Raw genomic sequence first — 16,732 nt, 5'->3', positions numbered from 1 at the left:
CGGGGACGCTGGTGACTATCACACGGGGTGTGCGGGACCATAAGGTAGGAGGCCTGACGTACTGGCATGTGGGCATTATCTATTTTGTCCACACGCAGACATGTGAGAGGGACCACGAGGAAAAAAATGGCGTATGGGCATTACTTGTTTTGCCCACACGTAGGTGTGTGGGCTGATCCTCTTAAACACCACACAAACTGTGTGGGCAGACCCCTTAACGCCCACACGTGTGGGCTTTATCGGCGTTCAAAAGAAACGGAGGTAGTATTTTTTATTTTATTTTTCATTATTGAAGAGTTGAAACAACAAACAAATTACATGCGTGAAATTCAACGAAAGTCACTCAAGTAGGTGACACCGCCAGTGCAAAAACTAAAGTGCACAAACAAAAATAGGACGCCATGATGATTCGTTGGTTCAGTGGTTGACGACCCTGCAGTTCCTCCTGATCTCTCCCTGGTAACCGGTCTTCACTTCGATAGCTCCCATCTTGACCATGGCCTTGTTGAACTTGGCCTCCCACTGCCCGGGAATGTTGGCGCTGTCGCGCACCATCTGGGTCGTGGCCGGCGTCGCAAGGAGGGCGGCGTCCGACGTGAAGAGCACCTTGAGCGCCAGGACGTTCTTGTAGTACTGGTTGTCGAGCGCGTTGGGGGTCACCACGTCCTGGTTCACCGTGGGGTCGTTGGCCGGGCTTGGGCTGGCGGGGCATTGCCTCCTCAGCACGTTGGCAAAGCCAGTGTTGATGTCAGAGAGGACGGCCAGGCGGTCGGAGACGAAGGACGAGCAATGGGACACGCCAATGGTGTGGGCGCCAGAGAGCACGACCATGTCCTCCGCGGTGAGGCCCTTGGCGGCGAAGCTGGCGATGAGCTGGTCGAGGTTAAAGACCGGCGGCGGCAGGTTGTCGAGGGCCTCCGTGGAGTTGGAGACGCGCCCGTCGAGGCGGCCCGCCGGCATGTTGATCTTCATCGTCATCCGGCTGAGGAAGTAGGCGGCGTCACGGCCGGCGAAGGCGACGATGTCCGCGCAGGAGACGACGCCGGGGCAAGCCTTCTCGACGGCGTCCTTGGCCGCGTCGATGACCTCGAAGCCGCGGAGGCTGGGGAAGTTGGGAGGGCTGAGCTTCTCCGGCTGCGGGTTGGCCGGGGTCGGGTCGAGGAGGACGGAGCCGTCGCACCCCTGGACGAAGCAGTCGTGGAAGAACATGCGGATGAGGCCGGCGCCGATGCCGGCGTTCTTGTAGACGAAGCGCTTCACCTCGTCCCTCACGATGGCCTCCACGCGGGGGCACGTCTTCTTGTAGTAGCCCACCTGCAGGCCATGGCACGCCGACGACGACAAGAGCAATGCGCATGTCAGCGCGACGGATAGCTTAAGCCAGGCGGCGGCCATTGTCACCTCAAGCTCTTAACTAAGTTATCAGCCTTTGTGTACTAGTACTACCAATATCGAGAGTGTGATCGACCGATGAGAAGGCGATGAGATGTTGCTCGTAAGGTAGGGCTATTTATGCGTGCATCGACGACATTGGATAGCTAGTCTCATCAGATGATTAATCGACGACATTAGGTCGATAATTGACCAGCATGCTGTGATTTAGCTGGTATAGAACATGGAGGCTGCTGGAGTCTAATTGTGGCGGTGTTCTCGTTCAGTGAAATCGTCCTTTTCTTGTCTGGTTTGTCTTGATGAGGTACAAGCATGTTGTAGCCAGCGAGGTATGAGTGTATGATTGTACATTAGGATAGCTTTGATATTGTTGGCACCAGTATAATTGCGATTAAGATACGAGCTTAACTTCCGTGATAATTGTGATGGGTATGTTCTTACGTGTTCCGTGTGCCTGACAGGCAGGTCACGACGTTCATTCGTAAACATGCATGGTAGTGGGCTGTCTTTTGCCTCTTGCATGCGCATATGGTTTTTTTTGGCTTCCGGCACTTTTTTTATGTAAACCAGGTGGTTGCTGAATCAAGTTCTTGATTTGCTCATGGAGTATGCTGCTTCCAGCACATGGTGAGTCGGTTGCATGGAAATGCAAGGTGGACTCTTTTAAACAAAACTCCAGCAACTACATATATAACATGGGGATCAGTTTGGCCTTTTGACTTTTGTAGAACCAGCAAAGAAGTAAGTCGCTGGCGGGCTACAGCAGTGGATCTTTGTAACCACAGGACCATAAGGTTAACGAAAGCCTTGAAAGGATGGAGCATTGTGAGGCAGCTCAGAAGAAACTTAAGATAAACCTTAACGCGGAGTTTGACTCCCTTTTTTCTTAAAGAAAAACTCGTTGAAGATAAATATTTTTTTCAGGCAAAATAAGAAAATTATTGTACTTCAGACACTACAAGAAAATCAAAAGTTGCCTAGTCATCCACGAACATTTGTTGAATTAGCGAACAAGAACAAACTTTAAATTCACAAACATATTTTTCAAATTCACATAAATTATATAAATTCTTGAAGATCTCTTAAATTCATAAAAAAAAATTGGAATTTGAGATTTATTTTTGAAATTCACAAACAGTTTTTTAATTGACACACAATTTTTTATATTTATGAGCATTTTTCGAATCAGCAAACATTTTCTAATCAATAATTTTGTTTTGAAATTTGGTAACATTTTTTTGAATTTGTTAACATATTGTTAAGTTTCGTGAACATTTTTTTGAATTCATGATTTAAGAAGTCCTGAACATCTTACAAATTCATGAACATTTTTTAGTTCCCGAAAAGATATTAAATTTGTGAACAGTTTCCGAAATTAAGAAGTTTTTTCTGAAATCCTGAACATTTTTTCATGAACAGTTCTCAGTTTAAAAAATAAAATAAAGAAAAAGGAAAAATGAAGGAAAGAAAACGAAAAAAAAAACAGGAGCACCCAGGCCCCACTTGGGCCGACCCAAAATGTGCGCGGGATTTGGTGGCTATTTGCCGGCCTATGCACGTAATAGGGACTCCCTATTTTTACCGCTGGTTTGGTAAATAGATCCAAGTGCTTTTTCTAAAGGTTTACCCTGTCAAGGAAAAATGGACAATGTCTTTTGAACTGAAATGTTCAAGCTTTAACAGGTGCAAGCAGACATTGCACTATGCCTCGAAACACCTCAAGTCAAGACACCACAAGCGAAAGGCACACATAAGATTCAAGCTTTGCTCATGTTCACACGATTCTCCTGACGATTGTGTCACCAACTTAATTTGTTTCACTGCTTACATGAACCACATGGAGTTTGCGAGCATTAACAGCCAAACTTTCCCTGGTTGGATGCTCAGTTCAGGACGCCAGATGCTCTGTAGGATTCCACGCTGTCCCCCAGGGTCTTCTCTAAAGGCCTGAAGGTCCACCCTAGCTTCTGAAGTTTCTCCGAACTATAAATGGTATTTCCCTCCACTTCGGTGAAACTGCAAAGCAATTCGCAATTCGGAGAGAGAACAAGTTACGTCCAAGTTGAGCATCGAAAAGCAGGACGGATCGTATCAAAGAACGTTATGGTCTGGTGACATCTTTCATTAATTTTTGATATTCCATATTCCATATCCTAAACTACATGCAAAATTAAATCGTAGATGCAGAGCATTACACCTCCATAAACCTGGCACTCTACTATGCTTAATTCAATTTGTCAATCCCCATTCTAGTGCTTCCCAAGTGATGCTGATATATGCTCGTCTCAGGAAAAGATAAATGGACCATCTAGCTTGTGAAATGCAGAATCAAAATAGCAGTAAGACAAAAAAAAAAGTTGCCTGCTGAGGAAGGCGCTTACTTTTTGGGATAAGTGTACATTGGATATAAGGTCTTCAGTATGCTTATCATATCAGAAACTTTAACTGGTACTGAACTGCAGATGTAACGTCCAGACGCCTCTGGATTTTCATACGCCAATAGAAGAGCATCGGCAACATCACGAACATCCACTAGATTCCTGAGTTTATTTTCTACAGTATCACGTTCCCCTGCAAGAGAAAAGTGTTTCATTTTTACAGAAACAGAACTATAATATAAGAATAAACTAGTTTAGTTTTTTAAACAACTTGATCTTAAAGGTTGAAAGGTCCATTGTGCTATTGGTTAATATGCTTTGTTCAGTTTAGATATCAATTTATGATGACCCAGTTTAAACAGAGCAATGCTGAGCAAATTATCACTCTTTCATATAAATTGCATGTAAGACGAAAAAACACTGAGATAAACACACCCACCTTTGAGATAATTAAGGAGAATATTACTGCTCGTATTTACTGTAGACTGCATCAAGGGGCCAATTACCAACGACGGGCAAATAGTTACAATATCCAGCCCAGTTTTTGCTGCATAAGCAAAAGCCTCACGCTCTGCGAGCGTTTTGGAAAGGAAATACCAATCCTGCCACAATGACAACACACATAATTTATTTCAAATAAGTCATCCGGACCAAGGAATCACAGCATAAGATCATGAACATTCTGTGTGGTTAGCTGAAGAACATCATATTATTAGGAAGCGTCAAGGTTATTTGTGCAAAGATGCGGCTCCTCTTTATACTACTACCTTCATCCTTGGGTGAAACATTAGCTCACCAAACAAGAAGCCTACTATTAAATCATTGGTAATCATGCCTAATAGTCGGTCATCTAAGCTATCGGCCAAGAGAAGTGAGAGCTATTCAAGAGTTGGAGCTGGTATTTTATTAGTCCCTTGATCGGGTACCGGAAGTTTGCTTCGAGGAAGCAGTGCTATTTGGTTCTTCCTCCTTTCACGTCCATCTACAAATGATTTATGAAAGGAGGGAGTATATTCCAAATCAATATAAATCTGTGATTAATTAGCAGCTGATGTAGCACGCTATACTGTGAGTTAAAAAAGTTTCTTGGCAGAACAATGTTTAGCAAACGCAAAGGCATTGGCTTACTTACCTCACCCTTTCTGCAGAGATCCTCGTCTGACCAGCTATCTTCATCAAATAATTTACCCTTAGGCCAGTTAGCATTATTGGACACAGCAACAACTGAAGACACCATGACAACTCGCTTAACTTTCGCCTCGTAGCAAGCCTTCAAGACATTCAGTGTGCCTGTTACAGCAGGGGCTATAACTTCTTCCTACAAAGAAGTAAACAACAGAATATTAGAGTACACACTTGTTTCTAGAAATTAAACATTAGTAATACATCTGTATAATAGCACTATATAAAAGAAAGAGGTAGGTTACAAAATTCAGATAGGCTGATGTTGCACAAACCTGAACAAGTCGACAAACTTTGTCTGTTTTCATGAACTTGTTTATATAGGGAAAGATTACAGATTTCGCATTATGCGATGAATTCAGTATATCTCCTATGAATAACAAATGGTCATGTTTGGGGGGAAATCCTTGAGAAAATCCATCTAGGCCTCAAGGTCAAGTAAACTTTACATCTAACTTGGGATGCAGAGCCACGTATAGTTGCCAATAAAATTGCGCTATGTCAAACCACTCATTCACCTGCTATTTCCTCTTGCTTTTACCTCAAAACCTCACAAAACCGTCAAAGTAAAACACATGTTCTTGAAAATATCACCTCAGGATTGGTTGACTTGCCAGAAGGGACAGGGCTAGCAACATGAAAGACGCCCTCACAGCCAGCAACAGCGGACGCAATGCTGTCGTAGTCCAGCAGGTCAGCGCTGAGCAGCTGCAATCTTTCCCCAGCACCTTCTAGCGCCTTAAGGTGAGCATTCTTAGCATTACCTGCAGCATACGGTCACACACAAAACACACCACCACCATCACAAATTCACATATAACAAATTTCTTGGGTCCATCACAACAACGTATACCCAACTATTTTTTCAAAGTTTCAAGAACTAATAAGGCCCTGTTTGATAGTAAAGTATTTTCTAAGTATTCTAAGAATACTGCAGTTTTTTCAAATATCATAGTTTTATTTACTGTGACCTGTTTGGTTAGCACTAAATATTATGTTATTAAAACTAGAGTATTCTTAAAACTGTAGTAGTTTCTCTGCATATAAAAAAGAACCTTGGACCTCTTTTTTTTTTAAACAGAGCAAGGGAAAGAAACGAGCTAGCTAGGCTAGGTACGTGCCTTGTGGTGGATGGTTAGTACGTACCTTGCTGTTCAGTTTTTGCATTCTCCTGTTCTTATACGTGCGTATGGTAAGGTAAGGGCTACCTAGCTAGCTGCCGGGAATAACGCACTGGAAATTATAAAGAAGCCAGCTAGGCGTGTTTACCCTGCTAACGGTAAGCTATATGCTAGGTAGCTGTATGTGCATGGCAGATTAGTTGAATGCAACAGAAAAAATATTCAAACGGCCAGCTAGCTGCGTGTGTTTGCACTGCTAACACAATGGCTAGGCAGCAAAATTTATAGCAGTGTGCGACAACAACCAAACAGGTTCTATGTATTGTGAATACTCCAAAATATTGTGTTTTGATGAAACCATGGTATCTCATACCTAGTGGCAAAATTACTTCAGTTTTCGATACTTCAGTTTATTTCACCATTTGCTATCAAACACAGCCTTAATACGTCGGAGCTCACAATTCCCGCAATTTCCTCTCAACATTTACACAATCATGTTCGAAGAAACTGCTAAAAAGCATCTAACTCCAATACTATCTCAAAAAGTTTATGTTCACTTCCAACTTCCAAGAACAACATTATTTTTAGGGGGCCGCTTCCCCTCAAATATGGTTGCCTGGACTGCTTCCCCTCCTTCCGTTTTCACTTTTCAGCAACAACATGCTACTGATATATTCCTAAAAAACAAATTCTATACATCCCCCTGGGTAAGCATCGATCTTCGATGGCACAGCCAATAGGAAAAGGAATCTTCTGGATGTGGGAAGGACGGATCGAAGCGAGGAAGGAAGGCCCTTACCGGGATCGCGCACGGTGCCGCGGACTGTGTAGTGACCCTTGGAGAGGAGGAGCTTGACGAGCCACGAGGCGACGAAGCCTCCTGCGCCGGTCACGCACACGCACTTCCTCGCCGCCGCCGCCATGCTCTTTCTTCTCCCCGCTCCGGCTCTAGTCCCCTCTGCCGTGCGCCCGTGCGGAGTTTGGTTGCTCCGCGTCTCGCCACTCTGCGCTGAAGTGGACAGCGGACGCCAATCCAGAGCGGTCGAGCGAAAAAGTTTTTTTTACCGGAGCCGGGATGTACCGGTGCTTGATCCACCGTACACGCATGTCAATCAAGATTGATGCTATCTGACACAGTATAAACATACAAACTCTTACGCCCGCTGAATACAACTGACAAATACTCCCTCCGTCCCGTTATATAAGAACGTTTTTATACTACACTTACTTTTTTTAAAAAAAAATTCAATCTATTCATCTTCAATCATGGCAGTACAACGAATACCAAAAATAAAAATTACATCTAGATTCGTAGACCACCTAGCGACGACTACAAGCACCGAAGCGAGCCGAAGGCGTGCCGCCGTCATCGCCCCTCCATCGCCGAAGCCGGGCACAACTTGTTGTAGTAGACAGTCGGGAAGTCGTCGTGCTAAGGCCCCATAGGATCAGCACCCCAGAACAGCAACCGCCGCCGATAAAAAATAATGTAGATCGGAAGGATCCAAACCGAATACACACGAACGTAGACTAACAACGACGAGATCCGAGCAAATCCACCAAAGATAGATCTGCCGGAGACACACCTCCACATGCCCACCAACGATGCTAGACGCACCGCCGGAACGGGGGCTAGGCGGGGAGACCTTTATTCCATCTTCAGGGAGCCGTCTCTGTCTCGCCTTCCTGAGTAGGACACAAACCCTAACAAGATTGAAAACAATGACTAAAAACGAAGCCCTCCCGCCGGCCCTTGCCAGGATCCACCGCGCCTCCATGGCCCTAGGGCCACCGGAGACGAGGCGGACCTGCGCCGGCGCCGGCGAGAGGCACAAACGCTAACTTTCTTTCTTGGACACTACACTTATATAACGGGACGGAGGGAGTAGTACTGACATAGACCCATGTGTGCAGCTTTTTGCATGGTTGCAGTGTGTAAAGATTACATCTATTCTAAACTATTCTCTTTCTTCCCATGCAGAAGACTTCTATTTACTTTCGTACTAAAACTTTGGATGTTAAATATTTTTAGAACCATAACCTTGTTTTTTAATATATTATAATTCGTAGCGAGAAGATTTTCAGAACAAGATCAATCAAAGATACATTTGAACTAGTTTTAATTTTAATGTTTCACTCAGTTTGAAAGAATATAGTTTCACTCATTTCAAAATAAGTATTTCGCTGATTTGAAAAGGCACATTTCACTCCTTTGAGAAAAACTATTTTCATGTGTTTAAAAAAAGGTTTCACTCATTACAAAATGACCTGGTTCACGTATATATATTTCAGTTATCTTTGAAATCACATCAATAAAACACTAAAAGGTTTCACTAATTCATATAAGTGATATCTATGGTTTCAAACTTTTTCACAAACCGGAATATGGAACTTACAAACTAACTTCACCCATTTGATTTCACTCGTTTCAAATAGCTCATTTTAGTTATTTAAAGAAACCAATTTCACTCAATTGAAAAAACAAATTCACTTGCTTCATAAAACAGATTTTGCTCGTTTCAAAAATTATATTTCACTCATTTCAAGAAACAATTTCACTCATTCAAACAATGATTTCACTTACTTCATAAAATTGGTTTCACTCAAATCAAAAAACCTATTTCACTTAATTCAGAAAAAAAGTATTTCACTTCTTCCAAAAAAGTATTTCACTAATTTGAAAAGCACATTTCACTCCTTTGAGAAATCTATTTTCATGTGTTAAAAAATGTTTCACTAATTACAAAAACACTTGGTTCACTTATTTTAAATAAACCGATTTCACTTATTTCAGAACACATATTTCACTGAGTTCACGTATTTCAAAAACACATGACTCGTATATTTGAAAAATAACAGTCTCACATATTTCAAATAACTTATTTCACTTATTTTAGAGAAAATAATTTCACACAATTAAGAAAACAAGTTTCAGTCGTTTGAAAATACATATTTCATTCAGTAAAAAAGCTTATTTTGGAAAAGTGAGTTTGTTCATTTTAAAACACATATTTCACTTGTATCAAATAACTACTTTCAAAACTTTGAAATAAAAACTTTCACGTATTTCACATCTGTCATGTGTATGAAAAAAAAAAGATTTCACTTACTTCAAAAAATTAATTTCACTTATTTTAGAAAGGTTATTTCACTTATTTCAAAAGAACTGTCATTTGTAAAACAATTTCACTCGCTTCAAAACTATATTTCACTCAGTTCAAAAATAATTTCACTTATTTCAAAATACAGATTTTTAGCATAGTTCATTCAACATAAATTTGATTGAAACGGCAAAACTGAAACTAGTTTAAATGCATTGAAGATTGGTGTTGTTCAAAAGGTCTCATCGCTACGAATTCAAATATACAAAAAGTTTCAAAAATAAGTTTGTAGCTCAAAAGATATGAACGACTGAAATTATCAAAAGAGAAATAAAAGGACATGAATTTAGTGTGGGGGAGACGAGAGTAATTGTGTCTGTGTCATGCATGTAGGGGATGGATGTGACCACTGATTTGATTTAAGTGCTGAGATACGAACATACTCCCTTCGTCTTTTAAAAAGTGTACTTTCAATTTTGTTGGAGGGTCAAAACTATCTCAATGTTTGACCAAGTTTGTGCAAAAATATATCAATGTTTACGAAACCAAATAGGTATATGATGAAAATATATTTTATCATGAATCTAATGCTACTAATTTGATGGCATAAATGTTGGTGCATTATTGTATAAATACGGTCAAACATAAAAATGTTTGACACTCTTCAAAGAACGAAGGGAGTATGCGTTGGACAATACAGAGATATACATATGGAGTAGGGCCACAACTGCACAGATTTCAAAGGCACTGTGTGGTGGATGTTGTACCGGTACAACCTGAACCGGTAAAAAGAGGTTTGCGAGCGGTCGAGGCGGTTTCAAGAGTCTTCTCTTTTTACGATTTTGACTGTTTGGTCTATATTGTTTCTTTGTGACTCTAGTCCAGTCAACATAGTTTATCAATTAATATCAACAGAGCGATAATATCAACAGATCAAGATATGCCATCCTTATCCATGAAACAAAAGAAAACATGAAGAAGTGTGATTCTTGTATTGCTTATATTAGACGTAGTCAGAGTGCTGGTCATCTTACCGCAACCTTTGATACAAATCTTAAGGCCAAACTGTGTTGTCTGGCTAGGATCAGGTCCATATGACATCTTGAGCATCAGCACATATGATTTTAACTAGAGGCCAATGCGTGTTTCGCCGTGTCGTTTTTCATTCGTGGCTTTAACTCTTTTGTCTCCGGAGGGTTATTACGATCGGTTGTTTTGTCTTGATCCTTATCAACATTAGTTTGAGTGTTAATTATATTTTAGTAGTATCATCTTATGTCTTGTCTTGATCCTTATCTACATTAGTTTGAGCGTTAATTATATTTTAGTAGTATCATCTTATGTCGTATATCATGTTGGGCTACTGATAGAGACGGTATTTATTTTGAGAGGAGAGTGAAGTTGTTAGGTGTGTGGTTGTTTACTCAGAAAATCTAGGGTTTTCTGCCTCCCACCAACGCCGGCGCCGGTCCATCCTGTCTCCGGCCGGTGACCTGAGGGCCATGGAGGCGGAGTGGATCTCACCCCTTGTCGGTGGGAGGACTCCTTTTAGATCTTTTTTGGAGTTCTGTGAGGGTTTGTGCCCTGCTCAGGAATGCGAGACGGCGGCGGCTCCTTGGAGATTGAATAAAGGTCTTCCCGCGTAGCCCCGTTCCGGTGATGCGTCTAGCATCATCGGTGGGCGTGTGGAGGTGTGTCTCCGGTGGATCTGCTCGAATCTGTTCGTCGTTCTTTTTTGTTCGTGTGTCTTCAGGTTGGATCCTTTTGATCTACACTCTTCATCAGCGGCGGTTGCTATTCTGGTGTGTTGGTTCTATGGGCCTTAGCACAACGACTTTCCGACTATCTACTAAAACAAGGTTTGCCCGGCTCCGGCGAGGGAGGGGCGATGACATCGGCGCGCCTTCGGCTCGCTTCAGTGCTTATAGTCGTCGCTGTGTGGTCTACAGATCTGGATGTAATTTTTATTATTTCTAGTGTTCGTTGTACTATCATGATTGAAAATAAATATATTGGAAGTTTTCACAAAAAAGGGTGTGTGGTTGTGTAGTGCTTATAAGTTTTGTCCTTGGTGTCAGTTTTTGTTTTTGTTTTGAGAAGCTGGCCTCAGTCTCAAGGTGGTGGTGGTTGAGTGAGTCTCTTGGGAGCTCTTATTTCACATTGAAACCGTGGAATTACTATTATAGCACTCACATGGGCCGGCCCCGTAAAGCTCTTGCTCGCTCAGTACCGTGCTCCGCTCGCTCGCTTAGTTCTTTTTGTGCTCACTCCATTGCTAGTTCTATAAAAGACGTACAATATTGTTTATTCGAAGAATTTTATTAAATCAAAAGAAGTTCAAGTATTTTTTTAAAAGCTTGGATTTTAACATATGTAGCTAATTAAAAAACATGAATTTTATAAATGTATGCAGATTTATTTATTTTTGTAGATTTCAAACAATGTTTGCGCATTTGAAAAAGGTTCAAAATTTCAAAAATGTTCATATGGTTTGGAAATACTAGCGAATTATTTTCATAAAACTGAAAAATGTTTATGAATTCCAAAAAAATCTTGATATTTTTTAAATGTCACGCCTTTTAATAAATATTCATGAGTTAACATGTGGAAAATAAAATAAAATGGCACAATAAAAAGAGAATAAAAGTAAAAGTAAAAAAGCAGGGAAAAATTCAAAATAACATTATTAAAACCGGTGAAACACACAAAAAGAAAGTATAACAAAAAATCGGGCAATACCTTCTCAAAACCGCCTGGCCCAGCGACACACACCCTTTCAGGACAGATCTCCCCACAACTCTCGATGCACCGGGTGGCGAGCTTATAGTATCTTAATAGAAGATTCTCAATTTTTGAGTAATACAAGAACGTCTTCCCGCAAAAAAAGAAACACCCTACAGTTTTCAGGGTACAGTTTGACCATGGCACAAATCAGCTAACCCTAACCAGCTGCCCATGAATTGAAACTAGCAACATCTGGTTACGCTTCACACTCACTCCTTTTGCACATACACCATGGCCAAATTCAGTTTGTTTGACAGTCCATGGCCAAGCTCAGTTTAGGATTCCCGCAGCCATGTAGGACTCGACGCTGTCCTTGAGCGTCTCCTCCAACGTCCTGAACTTCCACCCCAGCCTCCGCAGCTTCTCGGAGCTGAACACCTTCTGATCTCCCACTTGAACGTACCTGCCAAAATCATCGTCACCGCCGTCAAAATCACGAGCGTACTGTCAGTTTGCACACAATCACTGTACTGTACTGTACATACGTGGCGTAGGGCGAGCGGATTAACTGTGGCGTCTTACTTCTTTGGGTAGTTCAGGTTCGGATACATGGTCCTGACGATGGAAACCGTTTCAGAGACCTTCCTGGCATGTGCGCTGCAGATGTAGCGGCCGGCCGCCTCCGGGCTCTCGTACGCCAGCACAAGGGCGTCGGTGACGTCCCTGACGTCCACCATGTTCCTCACCTTGTCCTCCATGGCGTCCGCGTCGTCGCCTGCATGCGTACATCAAGATCAAACCAACCGTATGTTAGCAAGAACTGCATCTGTATTTACGTATCTGAATCTGAATGCGAAAAGATCAAGGGGCGCAAAATGGAGCTTACATTTCAAGTGCTTGATGAGGAACAAGCTGCTGGCGTTCACCGTGGGCTGCAGCAGAGGGCCGAACACCAGCGAGGGACACACGGTCACCACGCTTAGCCCGGTCTTCTCTGCGTAGGAGAGTGCCTCGCGCTCGGCTAGTGTCTTGGACAGGCAGTACCAGTTCTGACATAAGCCGTCATGTCAGTTCAGCAGTACTAGTAAGTAGGAACCGGATGAAAACAACTTTTTGGAACAAACTGGAGCAGATTGATGCAAGTAATTTTCTCATGAAAATCAGTTTGGAAAACAACTAGAGCTGATGATCACATCGCTCTCCTTTGCATTTTGGAAAATCGGCTTAATTTACTCCTGAGTGGTCAGAGCGAGAGAGAGAGAAAATAGCGCAAAGCTCTTTTTACCGGAATCGGGATGTACCGGTTAGTAATCCATCATCCATTTGATGCGCGAAGATTCGTGCAGCTGCCACGCATTTATTTCCAGTTTCTGCTATACAACATTTATATCTGACAAAATACAGTGAATGAACCCCACCAAAATTATTACATGGGCCTACCTATGATCAATTGCATGCATGCTCCTCACGTACTGTAGGACACATGCATGGCAACAAAAGTACACGTGCAGTCTCTCTCCTCTCTTACACAACAAATCCACATTTTTATTTTACATTTGTTAATTTAAATTATTTATATCTTTTAAACCAAAATTTTAGTTATGAAACTTTTATATATTTGAACTTTTGGCGCATAGATCTTTTAAAGAAGGCCAATCTTGAATATATTTCGTCTAGTTTCAGTTTTGTTATTTTCAGTTAAATCTGTTTTTGAAGCAAGTGGACCCACCTTTTGAAACGAGTGCAATCCATTTTCTGAAATGAGTGAAATCGGTATTTTGGAATTAGTGAAATATGTCTATTAAATTGAGTGAAATCATTTTGTCGAATTACTGAAATCATCCATTTTGAAATAAGTTATATCCAACTTTTGAAACGAGTGAAATAAGTTTTTCGACTCAGTGGAATCTGGTTTTTGAACACAACGAAACGTACTTTTTGGAATGAGTGAAACCAGTGTTTTGAATGAGTGAAACATGTTTGTTAAAATGAGTGAAACCACTTTCTGAATTGAGTTAAATCTTTTTTTGAAATGATAGAAATCATTCTATTAAGCTGAGTGAAATATATTTTTCCAATTTAGTGAAATCAACTGTATTGAAATGATTTAAATGTTTTTTGGAATGAGTGAAACCAGTGTTTTGAATGAGTGAACATGTTTGTTAAAATGACTGAAATCACTTTTTGAAATGAGTGAAATCTTTTTTTGAAATGATAGAAATCATTCTATTAAGCTGAGTGATATTTTTTTTCAGTTTAGTGAAATCAACCGTTTTGAAATGATTTAAATATATTTTTTGGAGTGAAACCAATGTTTTGAATGAGTGAAACATGTTTGTTAAAATGAGTGAAATCACTTTTGAAATGAGTGAAATCTTTTTTTTTGAAATGATAGAAATCATTCTACTAAGCTGAGTGAATTATATTTTTTCAGATTAGTGAAATCAACCGTTTTGAAATGTTTTAAATATATTTTTTGGCATGAGGGAAACCAGTGTTTTGAATCAGTGAAACATGTTTGTTGAAATGAGTGAAATCACTTTTTGAAATGAGTGAAATCTTTTTTTGAAATGATAAAATCATTCTCTCAAACTGAGTGAAATATGTTTTTTTTCAATTTAGTGCATTCTATTAAACTGAGTGAAATATGTTTTTTAATTTAGTGAAATCAACTAGGTTGAAATGATTTAAATATATTTTTTGAAACAAGGGAAACAAGTTTTTTGAATGAGGATAAGTCCATCTTTTGTAATGAGCGGAATCTGGTTTTTTGAACATAGTGAAACATACTTTTTGGAATGAGTGAAATCTTTTTTCTGAAATGAGCTAGATCATTCTTTTAAACCGAGTGAAATCTATTTTCTCAACTGAGTGAAATGATTATTTTTAATTACTGACATCAGTTTCTTCTAATGAGTGAAATTGATTTTTTGAACATAAATAAATGAGCTTTTCGAAATGAGTGAAATCGGTTTTCAGAAATTAGGGAACCAATTCTTTTGGAACGACAAAAATATATGTTTTCTAATGTGTGAAATAGGCGTTTTACAACGATTGAAATAATTGAAATTGTATTTCAGAAAATCAATGGAAATTAGTGGTTCGAAAGAACTGAAATAAATAGTTCTTCTGAAATAATTGAAACATATTGAGTGAAATAAATGGATTCAAACGTGTTCAAAAAGTATCCTAAATTAAGCTTGTTCTAAACTTGAAATCAGGAGTTCAAATATATAAAAAGTTTCGATAATTAAGTTTTGGTTTTAAAAATATGAACCATCTAAATTATCCACAGAAAATTTAAAGCGATGAGTTGTATAAGAGAAAGCAGACAATGTGTACTGTACTATGTGCAGAAAAATAGATGCATGTGTCAGTGTTGTCCCTTCCATGCATGGGTCCCAGGGTAAAGAAAATGCAGATAAAAAAATCAGAAAAGGAATCAAATACGACAGAGAAGGATTAAAATACGTTACAGCTGGAGCGCTGCTATTGGCTGGTGGTCACCGGTAGCTCCCGGCTCCCGTAAAAAAACTTTTTCGGAGAAAATAGACTGAGTCGGAGTCAGTCACCTCAGTTGTTCTGCAGTACTCCTCGTCGGACCAGCAGTGTTCGTCCAGGGCGGGGCCCTCGGGGAGCTTGGGGTTGATGAGGACCGCGCCGACCGACGATACCACAACGACGCGGCGGACGCCGGCCTCGCGGCAGGCCCTGAGCACGTTCAGCGTGCCGGCCACCGCCGGGGCAAGCAGCTCCGCCTGCGCCGTGCAGCAGATTAATCACCATCGCACATGCCGTTTCCAACGTGTAAGCGCAGGCACAGCAGCTAGCTTTTGTGTGGTGCAGTCAGGCTGTTACCTCGGGGTCCGCGGATTTGGCGGCGGGCACGGGGCTGGCGACGTGAAAGACGCCGACGCAGCCGGCCACGGCGGACGCCACGCTCGAGTAGTCCAGCACGTCGGCCTTGAACAGCCGCAGCCGCTCGCCAGCGCCGTCCAGCGCCCTCAGGTGATCATTCTTGGGGTCGCCTGCAGACGCGGAACTTCGCATCTTAATAGCAAGCGCAGCAAGGCAAGAGGATCGATCATCTCAAGAAAATCTTACTGGGATCACGGACGGTGCCATGCACCGCGTAGTCTCCTCTGGATAGGAGGCGCCGGACGAGCCACGAGGCGATGAAGCCTCCCGCGCCCGTCACGCACACGGCCGCCGGCGCCGCCGCTTTCCCCGCGCCGGCCGCCTCCATATCGCTCCTCCTGTCTGTGCTGCGACCCGAAACTGAAAGAGAGCACTGGTAACTGAGGCAAATCCTCGATAATATATCTCCAGCAGGGTGAAGCGGGGCTGTCCCAATAACAGTTTCTGGATTATGATGAGGTGCCGCGGATCTCAAATTCCCAGTACACTCGCCCCCCAAATAAAATCCCGTATTTTGATTTTAAAATTTACCAATTTTTAGTGTCCTCCCCCTGCCGTCATCACTCGCACCTCCCACCCTCTCAGGGCAACTCCCGCGTCGCCAAATTGTCTTGACCAGACCGCCCAAACAGTTTTAGCCATCCAATGGCGATCAAAGAAATTGTTTGTATCACCCCCGGCGTTTAAAATCCCCTCTGCCTGGCCCACTGTTAGTTGATTCGGTTGTCCCCATTTATTTTCTCTTCGTCCACCTCACCCATAGTCAGTCATAGCCCACAATCTAGATTTGATAAACATTGTTAGAGGATTTGATAACATAGTCCACCTCACCCATTCGGCTGTTCACGGACACATCATTTGGCGATCCGCGTTGGAATTTCCCTCACCCGGCGTCTCCATCGTCTATGGCGAGGTG

The 16,732-nt window shown here is 41.8% G+C and overlaps 3 protein-coding genes across 4 annotated transcripts; all 3 read right to left on the bottom strand.

Moving 5' to 3' along the window:
• Positions 1 to 254: 254 nt before the first annotated feature.
• Positions 255 to 1,487, bottom strand: LOC123160760 (peroxidase 2-like). Its single transcript, XM_044578597.1, has one exon. The coding sequence runs from the start codon at positions 1,393 to 1,395 to the stop codon at positions 418 to 420; it is 978 nt and encodes a 325-aa protein (XP_044434532.1). The 5' UTR covers positions 1,396 to 1,487; the 3' UTR covers positions 255 to 417.
• Positions 1,488 to 3,028: 1,541 nt separating this feature from the next.
• Positions 3,029 to 7,134, bottom strand: LOC123157018 (cinnamoyl-CoA reductase 1). Its single transcript, XM_044575240.1, has 6 exons — positions 6,873 to 7,134; positions 5,547 to 5,716; positions 4,903 to 5,088; positions 4,210 to 4,372; positions 3,774 to 3,963; positions 3,029 to 3,408 (listed from the first exon to the last, which is right to left on the bottom strand). The coding sequence occupies exons 1-6, from the start codon at positions 6,994 to 6,996 to the stop codon at positions 3,276 to 3,278; spliced, it is 966 nt and encodes a 321-aa protein (XP_044431175.1). The 5' UTR covers positions 6,997 to 7,134; the 3' UTR covers positions 3,029 to 3,275.
• Positions 7,135 to 11,992: 4,858 nt separating this feature from the next.
• Positions 11,993 to 16,322, bottom strand: LOC123157017 (cinnamoyl-CoA reductase 1). 2 transcript variants are annotated; one of them, XM_044575239.1, is made up of 6 exons: positions 16,003 to 16,322; positions 15,757 to 15,926; positions 15,471 to 15,656; positions 12,785 to 12,947; positions 12,444 to 12,673; positions 11,993 to 12,361 (listed from the first exon to the last, which is right to left on the bottom strand). In XM_044575239.1, the coding sequence occupies exons 1-5, from the start codon at positions 16,142 to 16,144 to the stop codon at positions 12,477 to 12,479; spliced, it is 858 nt and encodes a 285-aa protein (XP_044431174.1). In that variant the 5' UTR covers positions 16,145 to 16,322; the 3' UTR covers positions 11,993 to 12,361; positions 12,444 to 12,476. The 2 variants fall into 2 exon arrangements, with proteins under 2 accessions (XP_044431174.1, XP_044431173.1); XM_044575238.1 differs by having other exon boundaries at positions 12,481 to 12,673; positions 16,003 to 16,314.
• Between the last annotated feature and the right edge of the window lie 410 nt (positions 16,323 to 16,732).

Source organism: Triticum aestivum, chromosome 7B, assembly GCF_018294505.1.
Source record: "Triticum aestivum cultivar Chinese Spring chromosome 7B, IWGSC CS RefSeq v2.1, whole genome shotgun sequence".
In the NCBI taxonomy this organism is placed as follows: Eukaryota; Viridiplantae; Streptophyta; class Magnoliopsida; order Poales; family Poaceae; genus Triticum; species Triticum aestivum.
This window is presented reverse-complemented; position numbering and strand designations above follow the sequence as displayed.